A 24,607-nucleotide genomic window follows, 5' to 3' on the forward strand; every position below is an offset into this window, starting at 1 on the left:
TAGTTGCCCTGGCTGTGTGTTTCGGGTCGTTGTCATGCTGGAAGACCCAGCCACAACACATCTTCAATGCTCTTACTGAGGGAAGGAGGTTGTTGGCCAAGATCTCGCGATACATGGCCCCATCCATCCTCCCCTCAATACGGTGCAGTCGTCCTGTCCCCTTTGCAGAAAAGCATCCCCAAAGAATGATGTTTCTACCTCCATGCTTCACGGTTGGGATGGTGTTCTTGGGGTTGTACTCATCCTTCTTCTTCCTCCAAACACGGCGAGTGGAGTTTAGACCAAAAAGCTCTATTTTTGTCTCATCAGACCACATGACCTTCTCCCATTCCTCCTCTGGATCATCCAGATGGTCATTGGCAAACTTCAGACGGGCCTGGACATGCGCTGGCTTGAGCAGGGGGACCTTGCGTGCGCTGCAGGATTTTAATCCATGACGGCGTAGTGTGTTACTAATGGTTTTCTTTGAGACTGTGGTTTCCAGCTCTCTCCAGGTCCTGCCGTGTAGTTCTGGGCTGATCCCTCACCTTCCTCATGATCATTGATGCCCCACGAGGTGAGATCTTGCATGGAGCCCCAGACCGAGGGTGATCGACCGTCATCTTGAACTTCTTCTATTTTCTAATAATTGCGCCAACAGTTGTTGCCTTCTCACCAAGCTGCTTGCCTATTGTCCTGTAGCCCATCCCAGCCTTGTGCAGGTCTACAATTTTATCCCTGATGTCCTTACACGGCTCTCTGGTCTTGGCCATTGTGGAGAGGTTGGAGTCTGTTTGATTGAGTGTGTGGACAGGTGTCTTTTATACAGGTAATGAGTTCAAACAGGTGCAGTTAATACAGGTAATGAGTGGAGAACAGGAGGGCTTCTTAAAGAAAAAACTAACATGTCTGTGAGAGACGGAATTCTTACTGGTTGGTAGGTGATCAAATACTTATGTCATGCAATAAAATGCAAATTAATTACTTAAAAATCATACAATGTGATTTTCTGGATTTTTGTTTTAGATTCCATCTCTCACAGTTGAAGTGTACCTATGATAAAAAATTACAGACCTCTACGTGCTTTGTAAGTAGGAAAACCTGCAAAATCGGCAGTGTATCAAATACTTCTTCTCCCCACTGTATACATTCCTAAAGAAATAATGTTCTTTTTACACCTACATTTTCCCTGACACACAAAAGTACTTGTTACATTTTGAGTGCTTAGCAGGACAAAAAATGGTCCAATACACATTCTTATTAAGAGAACAACTCTGGTCATCCCTACTGCCTCTCATCTGGCAGACTGACTAAACACAAATGCTTCATTTGTAAATCATGTCTGAGTGTTGGAGTGTGCCCCTGTCTATCCGTAAATTTTAAAAACAAGAATTGTGCCGTCTGGTTTGCATAATATAAGTCATTTGAAATTATTCATACATTTACTTTTGATACTTAAGTATATTAGTATTTTACTGAGTGACTTTTACTTGAGTCATTTTCTATTAAGGTACCTTTACTTTTACCCAAGTATGACAATTGGGTACTTTCTGGTTGATGTAGTATTCTGCATTGTGCTTATTAGTGCCTACTGTCAGGTAACTCACCTGTCACCTCCATATGTTACTGGAATCAAGAGCATGCCTGAAATGTGTTTCTATTGTTTTTTGGGTGCATTTCTGAAGGTCAAATTTGAAAAGTCCAGTTTTCACATGAATCAGTTGTGTAGATAGGCCTATTTCATATCTTGTGACAGTTGAGCATGTTTCACCATCAATCTTTTCACTGTCAAATCCACAATTGTTTTATGAAGGATAGAAGTGTGATAGAAGTGTTATAGAAGTTAATATGAAAGAACAAAAATGATGATTGTTCAAAAAAATCTGGTTGGGAAATAGCTTTGCACCGAGACATAATAGGCATATTTTAAGTGTTTTAGTATTTTTGCAATGTTGTGTGTTCCAGGAACTCATTGTAATATCGTGTCATTCAGTGTATTTCCAGACATATTAAATCAATTATACATAACAAATTGCCAAATTGCCATAACAAATTACAGTTTTCATTGGTTTGCATTTGTGGTGACAATTTTTTGGTTTGCTTGTACAGTAGCCTAGGCCTATATGTTTATAATCATCCACATGTAGGCCCTATCGATCTCACACTTCAGTCGGGAGGCTTCGATGTGCGTGTAAACTCTGAGATCTACTTTGAGCATATTACTGCTGGTCTTTGAGTGTGCTCTTACTCCTGCCAGATACGAGTAATATTTTGAGGTATTTGCGTCTACTCACGCTTTCATGTGACAGACTCGCATGTTTTGGAGACGTCGATGCCTCGAATGACGGAGCAGTGACGAATGGCAGGCTCCGAGTGTATTCGCCTCTCACGTGAAAGCACAACGGAAGACCACATTCAGCCACAGTTGGCCTTCTGCAGGGTGAAGGTGACTCGCCTAGCCGCTGAGGGGAGAGCTGCAGAGAGGGAGCTGCGAGAAGCTGTCCGCTACTCGCACATCCTGCAAACTGAACATTTTAGACCCTGCAGGAACATCGACAAGAGCCTCCACCTCGACTGCGACCTCGGGGGATATTATAGATAGGCTGTCCGCTGGGTTTTATCAGTGGCTGTGTATGCATGTGTTCTGCTCCGAACGGGCGCAAGAACCGCCCCAGATCCGCAGCGAACATTTTTCAGCTCAGCAAACCACTGCAGAGGGACCCGGAACGCCGGGAGAGCACCGAGAGTACGCGGAAAGCCCAGCGGGCCGTAGAAGAATGTAGGATGGTAAGTTATGATGTATCGTTCCGTTGGTAGTGGTAATAGCTATAGAGTAATCGCTGCCATACTAGTATAACAGCAGACACATTGTAACCTATATATTTCCCCCATGAAAATCACGTGTTCTATTAAACCACAAAGACAAATTAAAATGCGCATAGACATATTTCTTACCAAGCTACATTTTCCTGCCAACTAAGTCGTAAATGTGAGTCCAGGTACCATAGAGCGATTTAAATAAGACTGTCCTTGGTGTCTTAGCGCTTTAAGGTGTGATAAACAAAATAATGTATGTTGCACTCACAAGGGCATGCCACAAGGAGAGCTGGTGTAATATTACACCAATGTACCTCAATTAGGAAGGCTATATATAGTCTATAGGAATAGGCTATACTATGTAGCGCAATATTGTTATTATTCAAGTGTAGGCTATATTATGATTAGTGACGTGCAATTGGCTATGTGGCCTATACGGGTCGGGTGGCAGTCATAACGTTGATCTACTGCGTGTCCACTTGCGTATGCAATAATCTTGTCGCTCCAATCTCCCTTGGAAATGTATGGTGCTATGCGTTGACTTGCTGAAAAGGGTTATTTGTCCATGTTGCTTCTCAGACAGTCCAAGATTTCAACACTCTCGTGGCGCTGTACCGAGAACAGGTCATCACTATTGGGGAGATTTCGGCCGATTATCCCTCTTTACTGGCGGTGTTGCACCGCACCAGGACCAAAGGATGTACCATGGCCCAAGCTGCCCATCAGAACCTCACCGTGATATCTGGATCTGGGTAAGGAATCTACGATATACGGATATACAGTTTAATTAACATGATATGTTGACTTCTTCAATTGTCACTGGAACTGTCCATGGTGCTAGTGTATGTCATTTTAAGGCGCGCTATTCGAGATAACAGCTTGCTACATGGTATGAAAGTCCCGCCTACTTCCTGGATCATCTCCCACACTGTTTTGAAAGGCCTTCAATACCCCTATTATATAATCAAATTCATTAAAACGCGACATTTAAGATATTATGTAAAATTATATATTCCTATTAGTGGATTAATTTACTTTTACCCAATGCCTTTGAAGGTTTATGATAAGGAAAAACATTATGGGGGTGATTTCTGGTATATCATCAAAATCAACCGCAGTTCAACAGTTAATTACCCGATTAAGTACAACACCATTGGAAAATAATGTTGACATTTCCATGTATAGGAATATAAATTTAACTTTCAACATTATTTTCCAATGATATTGTAGGCTACTTAATCAGGTAATAAAAAAATCGTACTATGATTTATTCATTTTGATGATATATGAGAAATCACCAAAACGGGTTTGCCCTCCCTAATTTAAGATAGATGTAAAATTATCGTATTCTTATTCGTGGATTAATTAACTTCTGATCAGTAGAGGTGCGTGTGTAAAATCACTGGGGAAGCCAACATAATGATAATTGCGTTGTTTGCTCTATAACCTGTTAATTCATATGCATTGCGACCGAGATATATGAGGCCAATAGGAATACACAGTGCAAGGATAAATTCACACACAGCTTTGTTTTACCACAAAACCGGATACATGGCCTACAGCATGGTCAAGCAAGTTAATGTTTCCGATATTTTTGAATCACTAAACTATTGATTTAGAACCACAGAGTTACCGCAAGTCTATTCAACTTCATCAAATCCCTATGCTTAGTCTAATACAGTGACAACTAAAACATACCAAAAACAATTTAGTCCCATCAATGTAAGCTAAATGTGATGTGGCTGTCCATGGTTCTGATTTCTGTGCGTGTGTGAGGTGGTGCTCGTGCAAATTATGTTGACTCACCCTACTCACCCAATGCCATCCTACTCTCTTTCATGTTGACAAAACGGTCTATCACTCTGTTATACAGTACAAGCTTTTGTTGTTGTTGTCCTAGGATACCTGGCAAAAATTATTTCTCGATAGCCTAACTTCCATTCATTGGCAAAGTAAGCTAGTTAATATTAGCCTTCTACATCTAACTACATATTGAACTTCCATCCTCTCAGGCCAGGGTCACAACAATGTATGAATTAGGCTAATAGTTGGATTAGAATCACCATTATAATCATTGGCCAGTACTGAGAATTTTAGAAAAACCACAAATCCCTATCTCCATCCATGGCTAATTTAGGAAAGAGACAATTTTAGCTAGCTAGCCACCGGAGCCAGAGGACAACAACACAACGAGATGCAACAATTAAAGTTGTTTCTGTCAATGACATAGGTTGTCAAAGCGATTTGATAGGAGTGATGTCAAAATCCAAGCTGGCTTCCCTTGACACTTTTTTTTCGGTTTGCCAGGACCATTTACAGTTGAGCTCGCTCAATTTAGCTCAATGCTGATTGGCAATTTGTGTATACTTTTTTTTTATCAAGGGAGGCTAAATGCTCGCTGCTCCCCTTGCGTTCCATTCAATGCTGCGGGCGGCAAAAATGTGTTACTCGTTTGGACCAGACAGGGTCAGATAGATGACCTAGACGTAAAGAGATAGAGGGGCGCTGTTTTTCTCGCTTGGATGCTTTCTCTGGTGAGATACATTCAGCCATTTGTGAATTGAAGGAAATGTACACAGAGAAAGATAAATTATTGTTATAATAATTGTATTTCTTGCTAACTTCTCTTGGGGGGGGGCTGACTTCTCTTGGTATTCATGAATATACACCACTACTTCTGATGCCTTTTTCGATTGCGTTTTATGGAAAATGATGCTGTCGCTACCTGTTGACAAGACCTATTGATAAATAGCTCCATGTCAAAACAAAGTTTTACAGTGTCCAAATCAATAACCAATATGCAGAAACAGTTGATGATATATTGAAAACCTAAACATAGTACATTCTATCTACAAAATGCCTACATGCGCAACAAAGGTAATAATATGACCTGTATTTTTTTAACGAGAATCTTATAAATACACATGCATCAAAAACCCTGTTGTTTTGACAAGTGTTAATACATTTCTCATTGATTAAGGGGGTGAGGAATGCGCTGTTGAAACTAACTCAAAAACCACATGGAAACTGGAGACATGTTTACGTCACTGGTTAGAGGACAACGTGCAGAACACAGTAAGCTACATTTTGGAATGTTGCATTTTGATAGGGGGGTCACCAAAACAGTAGTGGTGCGTGGGTAAAATCACCCGGGAAGCAAATCCAGAAAAAAAGCCATATTACAACCTGTGTTGTGATAATTGTGTTGTTTATTCTATAACCTGTTAGTTCATATGCCTTGACACCATGATATATATAAGCCTGAGGCCGAGACAAGAAGACACAGTGGCAGAATTAATTAAACCACACATTCGTTTCATTACAATCCCGGAGCGCAACATCTCTCAGGTGAAGTCCACATAACATATTGCATATAACAGACAGTTACATAACCTACAGCATCGTCAAGCAATGTAATGTTTCTGAACATTTCGGACTATTAAAAAAGAAAAGCAGAGCCGCACGCTCTATGAGCTCAGATGCAATAATGTAATAACCTAATAACCAACGTTTCGACAGACAAGCTGTCTTCATCAGGGTATAATGGCAAACGCTGCGCGTCACTAGTTTATATAGTTTCAAAGGGGACTCACAGGTGTCAGTAATCATGGCCGGGTGTGGCTTGATATCATTGGTTAATTTACAGATATAAATAGAACATATAAAAAAACATGAATAGATAGCATACGATCATAGATACAATTTGGCTACATGGGCCTACAAACATTTACAATGGATAGCAAAATCACAGTAATCAGAAGAATGGCTTCAGATCAAAGTCTATGCTGAGACCGAAGGGAGCAAGGGTCTTTAAATTAAAGATCCAGGCAGCCTCTCGTTTTAAGAATAAATTGTCAAGGTCACTCCCTCTCCTAGGGAGGGTGATGTGTTCGATGCCGATAAAACTTAGGGAGAAAATAGAGACAAAATGGTTCGCTTCCAAAAAGTGGGCCGCAACTGGGTACGTCGAGTTTTTGCACCTACAATTCTCTGACATTCATACTTTTAATTCGCGCTTCGTTTTACCCACATCATTTTTACCACAAGGACAAGTTATAAGATAAATAACTGCCTTAGTGGAGCACGTGATAACACCTTTGATTGGAATCTGTTTCCCTGTTAGGGGGTGTTTGAAGGGTCTACATTTGTAAGTGTCATTGCATTGAGCACAGCCACTTGTAGTTTCCATCCGGTAAAGGTAAGACTAGACGTTGTGCAGCGGTATTTTGGGGTGGTAAATCAGAGTTGACCAATTGATCTCTGAGATTCCTGCCCCGCTAGAATACGACCATGGGAGGGTCCGAAAACACATGACCGATACTGTCATCGGATCTTTGAACGTGCCAATGTTTGTGAACGATTCCCTTAATTTGTTCAGAGAACTTTGAATAGTGGGCAGTAAGAACACAATAATGCTTCTTTTTGCGCTGTCCTTGAAAGAGAGCATGTCTCGATTTGTTTTGGATTTTCTCAATGGCAGTATTAATCTGACCGTTTTTTTTTACCCCCGCTCCTTGAATTTTCTTTGCGTCTCAGCCATTTTTTGCAAATTCTTTTGATTCGACAGAATTGGCTGTAGGGCAAACTTGTTTTTCAAGGGAAGCGGGTGACAGCTATCAGCCCTCAACAAACTGTTACGATCAGTAGGTTTCCTGTAAAGATCAGTTTATAGAACATTATCCACACACAAAATCAGAAGATTAAGGAAAATGATTTGAGGTGTGTCAGATTGCATAGTAAATCTCAGGTGCTCAGAACAAGAGTTAAGAAAAGCATGTAATGCCTCGAGCTGTTTTGCATCACCCTTCCATAGAACAAAAATCTCATCAATGTACCGTTTCTAAATAATATTGTTAGGCAAGAAAACATTTTTGAGAGGATTGAGAATTTACTGTTTATCGATGTAACCCACATACAAATTAGCATAGTTAGGATCCATAAGGGATCCCATAGCAGTACCCTTCGTCTGAATAAAGAAATACTTTAGAAACATGAAATAGTTGTGTGTGAGCACTATTTCAGCCAATGTTATAATGCACGGACTGGAAGGTAGCAGAAAATGTTCTATGGCCTCAATACCGCCCTCGTGTGGAATATTAGTGTATAACGACTTAACATCAAAAGTAACTATCGAAGTATTCTCAGGTAGAGGATCAAGAAATTCAATAATAGAGATCATACTGCTGGTGTCCTTTACAAAGGAGGGGAGCTGCACTGCGAGTGGTCTAATAAAATAGTCGATAAAGGGGCTGTTACTGCATCAATGCAACAGGGCGCCCTGGAGGTTTTGTAACATTTTAGTGTAATTTTGGCAAAGTATAGAAAGTGGCAATTTTAGGGTGTTGAATAGCCAAATAGTTACTTTTTTGGTTATCTGACCAGAACTTAAATACCATCTAGGACAGTAAATATAGTGTTCTGAAATTGGGAAGAGGGGTCACTTCTGAGTTTCTTGTAGATGGGTTGTCATGCAGTTGCCTATGACACTCATTTACAAAAACTGTCCTATCCATGAGTACAACCGACCCACCCTTATCAGCAGGGCGGGTAAGGACTGACTTATCGGATTGTAAGTCAAGCAAAGCTTGTTTTTCATCCTTAGGTAAAATATGGAAAGATATGTACTCATGTTTGTTCTTCAGCATATTAAACTATTTAGAACAACAGAAAGATACCTCAAGTCGCAAAGAAAACAGGAGCTGCTTTCTCTGTGTGTGTGTGTGTGTGTGTGTGTGTGTGTGTGTGTGTGTGTGTGTGTGTGTGTGTGTGTGTGTGTGTGTGTGTGTGTGTGTGTGTGTGTGTGTGTGTGTGTGTGTGTGTGTGTGTGTGTGTGTGTGTGTGTGTGTGTGTGTGTAAGTAGAAAAAACATGTTGACTCACTCACCCTACTTGTAGAGAAATGCCAATGCCATCCTCATCTTCCATGTTGCCTAAACGGTCTATGACTCTATCATACAGTACACACTTTTATTTTTTGTTGTCCTAGACTACCTGGCTAAAATACTTGCTCGCTAGCCTAACTTCCTTTCATTGGCAACAAAACGCCAGGCCAGCTAGTTAACATTAGCATACTACATCTAGCTACATGTTGAACTTCCATCCTCTCAGGCCAGGGGCGCAATGTATGAATTTATGGTTGGGTCAGAATCGCCGTTATAATCCTTGGCCAGTCCGGAGAATTTAGTTAAACCACAAGTCCAAATCCCTATCTCTATCAATAAAATGTATTTATAAAGCCCTTCTTACATCAGCTGATATCTCAAAGTGCTGTACAGAACCCAGCCTAAAACCCCAAACAGCAAGCAATGCAGGTGTAGAAGCACGGTGGCTAGGAAAAACTCCCTAGAAAGGCCAGAACCTAGGAAGAAACCTAGAGAGGAACCAGGCTATGATGGGTGGCCAGTCCTTTTCTGGCTCTGCTGGGTGGAGATTATAACAGAATATGGCCAAGATGTTCAAATGTTCATAGATGACCAGCAGGGTCAAATAATAATAATCACAGTGGTTGTCGAGGGTACAACAGGTCAGCACCTCAGGAGTAAATGGCAGTTGGCTTTTTATAGCCGATCATTCAGAGTATCTCTACCGCTCCTGCTGTCTCTAGAGAGTTGAAAACAGCAGGTCTGGGACAGGTAGCACGTCCGGTGAACAGGTCAGGGTTCCATAGCCGCAGGCAGAAAAGTTGAAACTGGAGCAGCAGCACAGCCAGGTGGACTGGGGACAGTAAGGAGTCATCAGGCCAGGTAGTCCTGAGGCATGGTCCTAGGGCTCAGGTCCACCGAGAGAGAGAGAGAGAGAGAGAGAGAGAGAGAGAGAGAGAGAGAGAGAGAGAGAGAAAGGGAGAGAGAGAGAATTAGAGAGAGCATACTTAAATTCACACAGGACACCGGATAAAACAGGAGAAATACTCCAGATATAACAGACTGACCCTAGCCCCCCGACACATAAACTACTGCAACATAAATACTGGAGGCTGAGACAGGAGGGGTCAGGAGACACTGTGGCCCCATTCGATGAAACCCCCAGACAGGGCCAAACAGGTAGGATATAACCCCACCCACTTTGCCAAAGCACAGTCCCCACACCACTAGAGGGATATCTTCAACCACCAACCTACCATCCTGAGACAAGGCCCAATACAGCCCACAAAGATCTCCGCCACGGCACAACCCAAGGAGGGGCTCCAACCCGGACAGGAAGATCACGTCAGTGACTCAACCCACTCAAGTGACGCACCCCTCCTAGAGACGGCATGGAAGAGCACCAGTAGGCCAGTGACTCAGCCCCTGTAACAGGGTTTGAGGCAGAGAATCCCAGTGGAGAGAGGGGAACCGGCCAGACAGAGACAGCAAGGGCGGTTCGTTGCTCCAGTGCCTTTCCGTTCACTTTCAAACTCCTGGGCCAGACTACACGCAATCATAGGACCTACTGAAGAGATGAGTCTTCAATAAAGACTTAAAGGTTGAGACCGAGTCTGCGTCTCTCACATGGGTAGGCAGACCATTCCATAAAAATGGAGCTCTATAGGAGAAAGCCCTGCCTCCAGCTGTTTGCTTAGAAATTCTAGGGACAGTAAGGAGGCCTGCGTCTTGTGACCGTAGCGTACGTGTAGGTATGCACGGCAGGATCAAATCGGAAAGATAGGTAGGAGCAAGCCCATGTAATGCTTTGTAGGTTTGCAGTAAAACCTTGAAATCAGCCCTTGCCTTAACAGGAAGCCAGTGTAGAGAGGCTAGCACTGGAGTAATATGATCACATTTTTGGGTTCTAGTCAAGATTCTAGCAACCGTGTTTAGCACTAACTGAAGTTTATTTAGTGCTTTATCCGGGTAGCCGGAAAGTAGAGCATTGCAGTGGTCTAAACTAGAAGTGACAAAAGCATGGATTAATTTTTCTGCATCATTTTTGGACAGAAAGTTTCAGATTTCTGCAATGTTACATAGATGGAAAAAAGCTGTCCTTGAAACAGTCTTGATATGTTCGTCAAAAGAGAGATCAGGGTCCAGAGGAATGCTGAGGTCCTTCACAGTTTTATTTGAGACGACTGTAGAACCATCAAAATGAATTGTCAGATTGAACAGAAGATCTCTTTGTTTCTTGGGACCTAGAACAAGCATCTCTGTTTTGTCCGAGTTTAAAAGAACATTTGCCACTATCCACTTCCTTATGTCTGAAACACAGGCTTCCAGAGAGGGCAATTTTGGGGCTTCACCATGTTTCATCGAAATGTACAGCTGTGTGTCATCCGCATAGCAGTGAAAGTTAACATTATGTTTCCAATTGACTTCACCAAGAGGTAAAATATATAGTGAAAACAATAGTGGTTTTAAAACGGAACCTTGAGGAGCACCGAAATGTACAGTTGATTTGTCAGAGGACAAACCATCTACAGAGACAAACTGATATCTTTCCGACAGATAAGCTCAAAACCAGGCCAGAACTTGTCCGTGTAAACCTATCCATGGTTAATTTAGGAAAGGGATGAATTTAGCTAGCTAGCTAGCCACCGGTGGACAGTGACATCGAGATGCAACATTTCAAGTTTCTTTCTGTCAATATTGATGTTTAATTGGTCTGAAGCCAAATCCAAACTGGCTTCCAGTTTTTTTGGTACACCAGGACCGTTCACAGCTGAGCTCACTCAGTTTAGCTGAACGCTGATTGGTTAATATATATATTTTTTAATTTAACCAGGCGAGTCAGTTAAGAACAAGTTATTATTTACATTGACTGCCTACCGGGGAACAGTGGGTTAACTTCCTTGTTCAGGGGCAGAACGACATATTTTTACCTTGTCAGCTCAGGGATTCAGTCCAGCAACCTTTCGGTTACTGGCCCAATGCTCTAACCACTAGGCTTCAAGGGAGGCCAAATGCTTGCTGGCTTCACTTGCATTCAGTGCTACCAGTGGCAACATTGTCATATTCTTTCTGACCAGACAGCATCAGATAGAGAAAGCGTGGCGCAGTTTCGGTACTGGTCCTCTTGCTCAGTTGTGCACCGGGGCATCCCACTCCTCTTTCTGTTCTGGTTAGAGCCAGATTGCGCTGTTCTGTGAAGGGAGTAGTATCCAGCGTTGTACCAGATCTTCAATTTCTTGGCAATTTCTCACATGGAATAGCCTTCATTTCTCAGAACAAGAATAGACTGACAAGTTTCAGAAGAAAGCTCTTTGTTTCTGGCCATTTTGAGCCTGTAATCGAACCCACAAATGTTGATGCTTCAGATACTCAACTAGTCTAAAGAAGGCTAGTTTTATTGCTTCTTTAATCAGAACTACAGTTTTCAGCTGTGCTAACATAATTGCAAAAGGTTTTCTAATGATCAATTAGCCTTTTAAAATGATAAACTTGGATTAGCTAACACAACATGCCATTGGAACACAGGAGTGATGTTTGCTGATAATTGGCCTCTGTATGCCTATGTAGATATTCCATAAAAATCGTCCGTTTCCAGCTACAATAGTCATTTACAACATTAACAATGTCTACACTGTATTTCTGATCAATTTGATGTTATTTTAATGGGCAAAAAAATTGTTTTTCTTTCAAAACAAGGACATTTCTAAGTGACCCCATGAATTTCTTTCTTTCTTAATTTATTTGAACTAATCAGTTGTGTTGTGACAAGTTAGGGGTGGTATACAGAAGATAGATCTATTTGGTAAGAAATGACCAAGTCCATATTATGTCAAGAACAGCTCAACTGAGCAAAGAGAAACGAAAGTCCATCATTACTTTAAGACATAAAGGTCAGTCAGTCTGGAAAATTTGAAGAACTTTAAAAGTTTCTTCAAGTGCAGTAACTAAAACCGTCAAGCGCTATGATGAAACTGACTCTCATGTGGACCACCACAGGAAAGGAAGACCCAGAGTTACCTCTGCTGCAGAGAATAAGTTCAATAGAGTTATCTGCACCTCAGATTGCAGCCCAAATAAATGCTTCACAGTGTTCAAGTAACAGACACATCTCAACATCAACTGTTCAGAGTAGACTGCGTGAATCAGGCCTTCATGGTCAAATTGCTGCAAAGAAACCACTACTAAAGGACACCAATAAGAAGAAGAGAGTTGCTTGGGCCAAGAAACACGAGCAATGGACATTAGACCGGTGGAAATCTGTCCTTTGGTCTGATGAGTCTAAATTTGATATTTTTGTTTCCAACCGCTGTGTCTTTGTGAGATGCAGAGTAGGTGAACGGATGATCTCATCATGTATGGTTCCCACCGTGAAGCATGGAGGAGGAGGTGTGATGATGTGGGGGTGCATTGCTGTGGACACTGTGATTTATTTATAATTCAAGGCACACTTAACCAGCATGGCTACCACAGCATTTTGCAGCGATAAGCCATCCTGTTTGGTTTGCGCTTAGTGGGATTATAATTTGTTTTTTCAACAGGACAATGACCCAAAACACACCACCAGGCTGTGTAAGGGCTATTTGACCAAGGAGAGTGATGGAGTGCTGCATCAGATGATCTGGCCTCCACAATCACCCGACCTCAACTTCGCTGAGATGGTTTGGGATGAGTTGGACCGCAGAGTGAAGGAAAAGCAGCCAACAAGAGCTCCGCATATGTGGGAACTCCTTCAAGACTGTTGGAAAAGCATTCCTCATGAAGCTGGTTCAGAGAATGCCAAGCGTGTGTTAAACTGTCATCAAGGCAACGGGAGGCTACTTTGAAGAATATAAAATATTTTGATTTGTTTAACACTTATTTGGTTACTACATGATACTATATGTTATATTTTATAGTTTTTATGTCTTCACTATTATTCTACAATGTAGAAAATAGTAACAATAAAGAAAAACCTTTAAAAGTAGGTGTGTCCAAACTAGTGACTGGTACTGTGTATGTGTATGTGTGTGTATATATATATATAGTATTTATTTTCGAAAGTCTTTGGGGGGACAAAATAATTCACTCGCGGGACGGTTTTGGCCGTAAGCCACCTATTGCCGGCCCCTGCTTTAAAGCCAGGGGGATTCAAGAAGGGCCAAGGATTGGAGCCAGTGATCAGATTTGAAACTGTCCATTCTCCAACTGTGTATATGTGCTTTAGGCCAGAGGATGGGGAGATCCACCCAGAGATCTGCCGGCTCTTCATTCAGCTGCAGTGCTGCCTGGAGATGTTCATCACGGAGATGCTCAAGTCCATGTGTCTGCTGGGAGTGCTGCAGCTCCACAGGAAAGGTGCAATACCAATCTCAACCAGCAGAGGGCAGGGTAGTCCAGAATAAAATGTTCTGTGTCATACCAAGATAAAGAGTAATGTATCTTCTCACAATGAAATAAGATGTAGCTACTGTAGTATGGCACACATGAAGGCATAAAAGCCAAATTCCATAGTTTTCTTATATCTCAGACAAAGCAATGGAACATTTAGACATGCAGTTCAGACATTCACAAGCTATTCACAGGTTACCCAGTGTTATATGTTGATCATATGTAAATCCCCCTCACAGGAAAAGATTCATACCCAGACCCCAGGTTGGACTTCAAGATGGATGAGAGCTCTGATGTGCCCATTCTGGAGGAGCACTCCTCCTCACCTGTAGACTACCAACATGAGTCCTGGCTGGTGTGCACCGATATTGAAAACATAGAGAGGTAGAGTATAATGCAAAATGCTAATACACTCATGGTCTCTCATAGTGAGAATGCCCAGGTCACATGAGTATAGGCCATACATAAATAGGATTATCAACAGATTGGACATCATAGTCAACATGATATCATTGATGAGCTTTAGTCTGTGATGCTTTTGCAAAACTATGTGCGGTTTTGATGCATAATGGCGGAAAAAAATTGGTGATAAAGCTGCAATGGGTAAATTGGTGAAAGACTCAGACAGACACAGACAGACGCAGGCAGGCAGACTCTAATCTCAACCCTAAACCTAACCCTCACCCTAATCCTAGCTTCATATCCACATCCCGGCTCAACATTCGCCATAATCCTAACCTTAATCCTTGCTTTGTCTCTACATCTTTGCTCAACTCTAGCCACAGGATTATGGTTAGGGTTGAGGTGGGAGTCAGGGTTGAGCTGGAATGTGAACATGAAGTTAGGGTTATGTCTTAGAGGTCTTCTGGGTCCAAAAAGTTGGACCAGGAACAGACCAGCTACGTGTATAAACAGACCAGCTACGACCTCAAAGAGCCAAAACGAGAGTACAGGGACAAAGTGGAGTCACAATTCAACAGCTCAGGCCACGAGACGTATGTGGCATGGCCTCCAGACCATCACAGATTATAAAGGCAAAGCCAGCCGTGTCGCGGACACAGACGCCTCACTCCCGTACGAGCTAAACACGTTCTTCACCCGCTTTGAGGAAAACAACATCGAGCAGCGGACACGGGGCCCCAACGCTCACAAGGACTGTGTGGTCTTGTTCTCCTGCTCAGACGGTATCCCAAACCGCGTCCTCAGAGTAAATGCAGATCAGCTGGCTGGAGTGTTTACGGATATATTCAATCTCTCCATATCTCAGTCTGTTGTACCCACTTGCTTCAAGATGTCCACCATTGTTCCTGTACCCAAGAAAGCACAGGTAACGGAACTAAATTACTATCGCCCCGTAGCACTTACTTCTGTCATCATGAATTGCTTTGAGAGGCTAGTTAAGGATTATATCACCTCCACCTTAACCGACATCTTAGACCAACTACAATTCACTTATCGCTCCAACAGATCCACGGATGACGCCATTAGACTGCATACTGTCCTATCCCACCTGGACCAGAGAAATACTTATGTAAGAATGCTATTCATCGACAACAGCTCAGCCTTCAACACCATAGTGCCCTCCAAGCTCATCACTAAGCTCAGGGCCCTGGGTCTGAACCCCTCCCTGTGCATCTGGGCCCTGGACTTCCTGACGGTCCAACCCCAAGTGGTGAAGGTAGGCAACAACACCTCCACCACGCTGATCCTCAACACGGTGGCCCCACAGGGCTGCGTGCTCAGCCCAGTCCTGTACTCCCTGTTCACCCATGACTGTGTGACCACACACATCTCCAACTCAATCATCAAGTTTGCTAATGACAAAACAGTGGTAGGCCTGATTACCAACAAAGTTGGGAGGAGGTGAGAGCCCTAGCGGAGTGGTGCGAAGAAATAATCTCTCCCTCAATGTCAACAAAACAAAGGAGCTGATCATGGACTACAGGAGACAGCAGAGAGAGCACGCCCCCATCCACATTGACGAGAACGCAGTGGATAGGGTCAAAAGTTTCAAGTTCCTCGGCATGCACAACACCGGCAACCTGGAATGGTCCCTTCACACAGACAGCATGGTGAAGAAGGTGCAACAGCTTACAAGCAAAAACAAAGCAGAAAGTACCAGTGACTCAGATGCTAAGCTACAGGACTGTTTTGCAAGCACAGACTGGAATATGTTCCGGGATTCTTCCGATGGCATTGAGGAGTACACCACATCAGTCACTGGCTTCATCAATAAGTGCATCGATGACGTCGTCCCCACAGTGACTGTACATATAGTTGAAGCCGGAAGTTTACATACACTTAGGTTGGGGTCATTAAAACTCGTTTTTCAACCACTCCACATATTTCTTGTTAACAGACTATAGTTTTGGCAAGTCGGTTAGGACATCTACTTTGTGCATGACACAAGTCATTTTTCCAACAATTGTTTACAGACAGATTATTTAACTTATAATTCACTGTATCACAATTCCAGTGGGCCAGAAGTTTACATACACTAAGTTGACTGTGCCTTTAAACAGCTTGGAAAATGATGTCATGGCTTTAGAAGCTTCTGATAGGCTAACTGACATCATTTGAGTCAATTGGAGGTGTACGCATGGATGTATTTCAAGGCCTACCTTCATACTCAGTGCCTCTTTGCTTGACATCATGGGAAAATCAAAAGAAATCAGCCAAGACATCAGAAAAATAATTGTAGACCTCCACAGGTCTGTTTCATCCTTGGGAGCAATTTCCAAACGCCTGAAGGTACCACGTTCATCTGTACAAACAATTGTACGCAAGTAGAAACACCATGGGACCGCACAGCCGTCATACCGCTCAGGAAGGAGATGCGTTCTGTCTCCTAGAGATGAACGTACTTTGGTGCGAAATGTGCAAATCAATCTCAGAACAACAGCAAAGGACCTTGTGAAGATGCTGGAGGAAACAGGTACGAAAGTATCTATATCCACAGTAAAACGAGTCCTATATCGACATAACCTGAAAGGCCGCTCAGCAAGAAGAAGCCACTGCTCCAAAACCGCCATAATAAAGCCAGACTATGGTTTGCAACTGCACATGGGGACAAAGATCACACTTTTTGAAGACATGTCCTCTTGGCTGATGAAACAAAAATATAACTTTTTGGCCATAATGACCATTGTTATGTTTGGAGGAAAAAAGGGGAGGCTTGTAAGCCGAAGAACACCATCCTAACCGTGAAGCACGGGGGTGGCAGCATCATGTTGTGGGGGTTCTTTGCTGCAGGAGGGACTGGTGCACTTCACAAAATAGATGACATCGTGAGGAAGGACAATCATGTGGAAATATTGAAGCAACATCTCAAGACATCAGTCAGGAAATTAAAGCTTAGTCGCAAATGGGTCTTCCAAATGGACAATGACCCCAAGCATACTTCCAAAATTGTGGCAAAATGGCTTAACTTGTTATGGATGGGGGCAGTATTTTCACGGCCGGATAAAAACGTACCCGATTTAATCTGGTTATTACTCCTGCCCAGAAACTAGAATATGCATATAATTAGTAGCTTTGGATAGAAAACACTCCAAAGTTTCTAAAACTGTTTGAATGGTGTCTGTGAGTATAACAGAACTCAAATGGCAGGCCAAAACCTGAGAAGATTCTGTACAGGAAGTACCCTGTCTGACCATTTCTTGGCCTTCTTTGTCATCTCTATCCAAAACAGAGGATCTCTGCTGTAAAGTGACACTTTCTAAGGCTCCCATAGGCTCTCAGAAGGCGCCAGAACGTTGAATGATGACTCTGCAGTCTCTGGCTGAAAAACAGTAGCGCATTTGGATAGTGGTCGATCTGAGAACAATGAGACGGGTGCGTGCGTGCACGTGAAGAGGCCATTTTACATTTTCAGTCTTTGAACGAAAACAACGACTCCCGGTCGGAATATTATCACTATTTTACGAGAAAAATCGCATAAAAATTGATTTTAAACAGCGTTTGACATGCTTCGAAGTACGGTAATGGAATATTTTGAATTTTTTTGTCACGAAACGCGCCGGCGCGTCACCCTTCGTTACCCTTCGGATAGTGTCTTGAACGCACGAACAAAATGCCGTTATTTGGATATAACTATGGATTATTTGGAACCAAACCAACATTTGTTGTTGAAGTAGAAGTCCTGGGAGTGCATTCTGACGAAGAACAGCAAAGGTAATCCAATTTTTCTTATAGTAAATCTGAGTTTGGTGAGTACCAAACTTGGTGGGTGTCAAAATAGCTAGCCTGTGATGGCCGGGCTATCTACTCAGAATATTGCAAAATGTGCTTTCACCGAAAAGCTATTTTAAAATCGGACACCGCGATTGCATAAAGGAGTTCTGTATCTATAATTCTTAAAATAATTGTTATGTTTTTTGTGAACGTTTATCGTGAGTAATTTAGTAAATTCACCAGAAGTGTTCGGTGGGAATGCCAGTTCTGAACGTCACATGCTAATGTAAAAAGCTTGTTTTTGATATAAATATGAACTTGATTGAACAAAACATGCATGTATTGTATAACATAATGTCCTAGGAGTGTCATCTGATGAAGATCATCAAAGGTTAGTGCTGCATTTAGCTGTGGTTTTGGTTTTTGTGACATTATATGCTAGCTTGAAAAATGGGTGTGTGATTATTTCTGGCTGGGTACTCTCCTGACATAATCTAATGTTTTGCTTTCGTTGTAAAGCCTTTTTGAAATCGGACAGTGTGGTTAGATAAAGGAGAGTCTTGTCTTTAAAATGGTGTAAAATAGTCATATGTTTGAAAAATTGAAGTTTTCGGGGAGTTTGTATTTCGCGCCACGCCCTATCATTGGATATTGGAGTGGTGTTCCGCTAGCGGAACATCTAGATGTAGAACAACAAAGTCAGGGTATTGGAGTGGCCATCACAAAGCCCTGACCTCAATCCCATAGAACATTTGTGGGCAGAACTGAAAAATCGTGTGCGAGCAAGGAGGCCTACAAACCTGACTCAGTTACACCAGCTCTGTCAGAAGGAATGGGCCAAACTTCCCCCAACTTATTGTGGGAAGCTTGTGGAAGGATACCCGACACATTTGACCCAAGTTCAGCAATTTAAAGGCAATGGTACCGAATACTAATTGAGTGTATGTAAACTTCTGACCCACTGGGAATGTGATGAAAGAAATAAAAGCTGAAATAAATAATTTTCTCTACTATTATGCTGACATTTCACATTCTTAAAATAAACTGGTGATCCTAACTGACCTAGGACAGGGATGTATGTAAACTTCCAACTTCAACTGTACATACCCCAACCGGAAGCCATGGATTACAGGCAACATCCGCACTGAGCTAAAGGGTAGAGCTGCCGCTAACAAGGAGCAGGACTCTATCCCGGATGCTTATAAGAAGTCCTGCTATGCCCTCTGACGAACCATCAAACAGAAAAAGCGTTTACAGGATTAAGATTGGATCATACTACACCGGCTCCGACGTCGGATGTGGCAGGGCTTGCAAACTATTACGGACTACAAAGGGAAGCACAGCCGCGAGCTGCCTAGGGACACGAGCGTACCAGACCAGCTAAATAACTTTTATGCTTGCTTTGAGGCAAGCAACACTATAGCATGCATGAGAGCATCAGCTGTTCCGGGCGACTGTGTGATCACGCTCTCCATAGCCGATGTGAGTAAGACCTTTAGGCAGGTCAACATTCACAAGGCCACAGGGCCAGATGGATTACCAGGACGTGTACAAGCATGCGCTGACCAACTGGCATGCGCTGTCCCCTAGAACAACAAGGTATCCTGCCTAAATGACTACCGACCCGTAGCGCTCACGTCTGTAGCCATGAAGTGCTTTGAAAGGCTGGTCATGGCTCACATCAACACCATTATCCCAGAAACCCTTGACCCATTCTAATTTTCATACCGCCCCAACAGATCGACAGATGATGCAATCTCTATTGCACCCCACACTGGCCCACACTGCCCTTTCCCACCTATGTGAAAATGCTATTCATTGACTACAGCTCAGCGTTCAACACCATAGTGCCCTCAAAGCTCATCACTAAGCTAAGGACCCTGGGACTAAACACCTCCCTCTGCAACTGGATCCTGGACTTCCTGACGGGCTGCCCCCAGTTGGAAAGGGTAGGTAACAACACATCTGCCATGCTGCTCCTCAACACAGAGGCCCCCAGGGGTGCATGCTCAGTCCCCTCCTGTACTCCCTGTTCACCCATGACTGCATGGCCAAGCACAACTCCAACACCATCATGACAATGATGAGACAGCCTATAGGGAGGAGGTCAGAGACCTGGCAGTGTGGTGCCAGGACAACAACCTCTCCCTCAATGTAATCAAGACGAAGGAGATGATTGTGGACTACAGGAAAAGGAGGACTGAGTACACTCCCATTCTCATCGACAGGGCTGTAGTGGAGCAGGTTGAGACCTTAAAGTCCCTTGGTGTCCACATCACCAACAAACTATCATGGTCCAAACACACCAAGACAGCCGTGAAGAGTGCACAACAACACCTATTCCCCCTCAGGAGACTGAAAAGATTTGGCATGGGTCCCCAGATCCTCAAAAAGGTCTACAGCTGCACCATCGAGAGCATCCTGACTGGTTGCATCACCGTCTGGTATGGCAACTGCTCGGCCTCCAACCGCAAGACCTCCAACCGCACCGCAAATGCGTACGGCCCAGTACATCACTGGGGCCAAGCTTTCTGCCTAGTCATAGACTGTTGTCTCTGCTACCACACAGCAAACGGTACCTGAGCGCCAAGTCTAGGTCCAAAAGACTTCTTAACAACTTCTACCCCCAAGGCATAAGACTCCTGAACAGCTAATCAAATGGCTACCTGGACTATTTGAATTGTCAGGTCTCTCCAGAGATATTCAATCGGGTTCAAGTCAGTGCTCTGGCTGGGCCACTCAAGGACATTCAGAGACTTGTCCCGAAGCCACTCCTGCGTTGTCTTGGCTGTACTGTATGCTTAGGGTCAATGTCCTGTTGGAAGGTGAAGCTTTGCCCCAATCTGTGGTCCTGAGTGCTCTGGAGCAGGTTTTCATCAAGGAGCTCTCTGTACTTTGCTCTGTTCATCTTTTCTTCGATCCTGACTAGTCTCCCTGTCCCTGCCACTGAAAAACATCCCCACAGCATGATGCTGCCACCACAATGCTTCACCGTAGGAATGGTGCCAGGTTTCTCATGGTCTGAGTCCTTGATTAAATAGATTGTTTTTCTCACCCATCTAAAGGCTTCCTTCTTTACACACTGTCATTTAAGTTAGTATTGTGGAGTAATCCATCCTCAGTTTTCTCATATCACAACCATGAGAAAACTCTTTAACTCCACAACTCTTTAAAATCTTTAAGTCACTGAGCAGTTTCCTTCCCCTCCGGCAACTGAGTTAGGAACGACGCATCTATCTTTGCACTGACCTGGTGTATTGATACACCATCCAAAGCCTGATTAATAACTTCACCATGCTCAAAGGGATATTCATTGTAAGGTTTTCTTCTTTTCACCAATCGGTGCCCTTCTTTTCGAGGTGTTGAAGAACCTCCCTGGTCTTTGTGGTTAAATCTGTGCTTAAAATTCACTACTCGATTGCAGGACCTTACAATTATCTGTATGTGTGGGGTACAGTATGGGGTAGTCATTGAAAAATCATGTTAACTACTATTATTGAACACGGAATGAGTCCATGTAACTTATTATGCAATTTGTTAAGCACATTTTTACTCCTTAACGTATTTAGGCTTGCCATAACAAAGGAGTTAAATACTTATTGACTCAAGAAATGTCAGCGTTTAATTTGTTATACATTTCTAAAATGTTCTACAAACTACATTTCATTTTGACATTATGGGGTATTGTGTGAAGATCAGTGGCAAAAAAAATCTAATTTGAATCCATCTTAAATACAGGCTGTAACAACAAATGTGGAAAAAGTAAAGGGGTGTGAATACTTTCTGAAAACACTAACTATTTGCATTGAATGCAATGTATTGACTTCTACCTTTTTTTAAAAGCATCACAGAATGATGTATGTCAGTTGATACCAGGCTGGTTATAGTAGAAGTTCATGTGTTTCCGTTTGTGTGTGCTTCCCCTGTGACCATTTAGAGGTGGTAGGGGAGACTGGGGTAAGTTGAGCCATTTTTACATTAAGCATCAAACCGTAAAGAGAAATATAGTATTCTTTCTATCAAAGATATCTACATACAGTATATTTCAGGAGGTTCTGTATCCCTGGAAACAATCAGAATTCATGTAAACATTAAAGTTTTGAAAACATAACTTGTCAAAAAAAAGTGGTCTGTTGGCACAACTTCCCCCGGATATGGGGTAAATTAAGCCGCCCACAAATTTCTGTACTAAATTAAATATTACCACTACCTTTTTAAACCATGTCTATCTTTATTTCCCAAACACAATTCAACACAATCACAATCACTTTTTTGTCTTTTAACCATTTTAAGCATGTTTTAACACAGACTTAACACCGAACAAACACTTTATTTTTTACACTTTGAACATAGGCCAGGACCTGTTGTTACCAGATATCCCAGCAATAATGCCTTGCATGAAAAAATGATATTTGCTCAACTTGCCATTGGCTAAACCATTAGCTCACCTTACCCCATGGCCATTGGCTCAACTTACTCCAAGGCAAACATTTTGACTATATTAGCCCACACAGATACAATGATAAACCTACCATGAAAGTGTAGGACCTCATATTGAAGCTTATGGAGAACCCAACTGATGTATAGAACAATCTTAAAATAATTGACTTTGGTTTAGATACACTCATCACTCAACCTGTAACACAATGCATACATTTGACTTGGTGAAAATCTTTTTTGGTTTTTACCTAGCCTGCTTACCACTTTTTCCATGTGGTTCCTTCAGTCTCCATGAAATTATGACCTCTTCCTAAATATTTGGTCAAATAATAAATTTTGTGTATGGTTTCCTACAAACAAGGGTGGCCCAACTTACCCCATTAGCTCAACATACCCCACTCTTCCCTAAATGGATTTAACCATGATTCACCCTGTCTCCCTAGGGACATGCGAGAGATGAGAAACCTACTAAGCAAACTCAGGGAGACCATGCCTTTGCCACTGAAAAACCAAGGTAAGTGGCATTTATACGGTGTGAGTATCACGACTCAGGATAAGACCCAGATGCAGATACAGGAGGCGGATAGTACGATTCTCAGAATATTTATTATAACAAAAGGGACAGGCAGAAGCCAGGTTGAGGGCAGGCAGTGGTTCGTAAAGCAGGTCAGAGTCAGGCAGGTACAGGACGGCAGGCAGGCTCAGGGTCAGGACAGGCAGAAAGGTCAGAACCGGGAAGACTAGAAAGCAAAAACTTGAGAACAGGAAAAACGGGAAACATGCTGGTACGACCTAACAAGACGAGACGAACTGGCAACAGACAAACAGAAAATGCAGGTATAAATACGTAGCGGATAATGGGGGAAATGGGAGACACCTGGTGAGGGGTGGAGACAACCACAAGGGCAGTGAAACAGATCAGGGTGTGACAATGAGTGGATTAAATCATAAAAAATACACAACATTGAAGGCGCTGCACTGCACTGTACTCAGGTTTTGCTGTCTGTGTTCTGTCTAGATGACAGCAGTCTGCTGAATCTCACTCCATACCCGCTGGTCAGGCAGAGGAAGAGGCGGTTCTCTGGGTTCTGCTGCCTAGTGTCCAGCTGAGTGCCTGATAGGTCCTGCAGGTAGCAGCAAGGGAAACACACCAACCCTACCCAACACCTTACACGTTTCCAACATATTACTGCCATTTAGGAAAGGAACTTTGTTTTATCTTAAGCTGATCAGTCACTTTACTTTTGTATATGATTCGGTGTAGAAAAAGCTATTCAAAGGATAATGATGTTATACATATTTTGCTATTATGTTATTCAAGCCATCTCCCTTTGTAGAAAAGGAGAACCTTTATAGGTCTATAGGCGAGCCCAAACAGATGTGCCAAGCTGATGACATAAGAGATTCAGTATGTTGGTAGACGGCTTCGCCTAAACTTTGCCTTCAGACATCTTCCTCAGAATGTCATTATATTTATTTCACTGTGCAATGCTTCTTTTGCAGTCTTCCATGAAAAGGAAATCGGTCTCCAACGTACATTTTCCATCAGAAGGGCTTTGCAATGTTACTTATGAAAGCCATTTGTCATTGAATGTAAATAAAATATATAAACAATGGTCAAAATTCTGTTTTGTATGAAACTTTCTTTGAATCATTTTTATTTAGATGATCTGAAGATTTGATGTCTACTGTAAAGTGTTTGCATCTATTTATTTGGTATGTCTTGGCAGAAAGAGTACAGCATGAATATTGCTCAAAGTACTGTTGTAGATTTGTAGTGTATAGATGTTGCGCTATAGATTATTCTATGAATGATAGTATGTATAGGCCATTTTATAATGTGAACAAACTTTTTGTATAGAAATAATAGTTTTTGTCTGGTTTATACAGTGGCTCTGATCTGTAGTATCTTGATGTTTGGATTCAGAGCCAATACGTGATGTCCACTGAGAGGATACACCCATCTAAAAA

At 42.5% G+C, this 24,607-nt stretch overlaps 1 protein-coding gene across 1 annotated transcript; it reads left to right on the plus strand.

The window, feature by feature from the left end:
• The first annotated feature begins 2,270 nt into the window (after positions 1 to 2,270).
• Positions 2,271 to 24,259, plus strand: r7bpb (Regulator of G-protein signaling 7-binding protein B). Its single transcript, NM_001139948.1, has 6 exons — positions 2,271 to 2,766; positions 3,376 to 3,548; positions 13,860 to 13,990; positions 14,263 to 14,407; positions 23,080 to 23,150; positions 23,655 to 24,259. The coding sequence occupies exons 1-6, from the start codon at positions 2,617 to 2,619 to the stop codon at positions 23,744 to 23,746; spliced, it is 762 nt and encodes a 253-aa protein (NP_001133420.1). The 5' UTR covers positions 2,271 to 2,616; the 3' UTR covers positions 23,747 to 24,259.
• Positions 24,260 to 24,607: the final 348 nt, after the last annotated feature.

This window comes from Salmo salar, chromosome 11, assembly GCF_965601325.2.
Source record: "Salmo salar chromosome 11, fSalSal1, whole genome shotgun sequence".
Classification (NCBI taxonomy): Eukaryota; Metazoa; Chordata; class Actinopteri; order Salmoniformes; family Salmonidae; genus Salmo; species Salmo salar.

Excerpts from the sequence above, each read along its gene's own strand:
- r7bpb (NM_001139948.1), top strand. The coding sequence starts at position 2,617 with ATGTGTTCTGCTCCGAACGGGCGCAAGAACCGCCCCAGATCCGCAGCG. Across the intron at positions 13,991-14,262 it reads GCTGCAGCTCCACAGGAAAG|GAAAAGATTCATACCCAGAC; the intron begins GTGCAATACCAA and ends TCCCCCTCACAG. Across the intron at positions 23,151-23,654 it reads TTTGCCACTGAAAAACCAAG|ATGACAGCAGTCTGCTGAAT; the intron begins GTAAGTGGCATT and ends TGTTCTGTCTAG.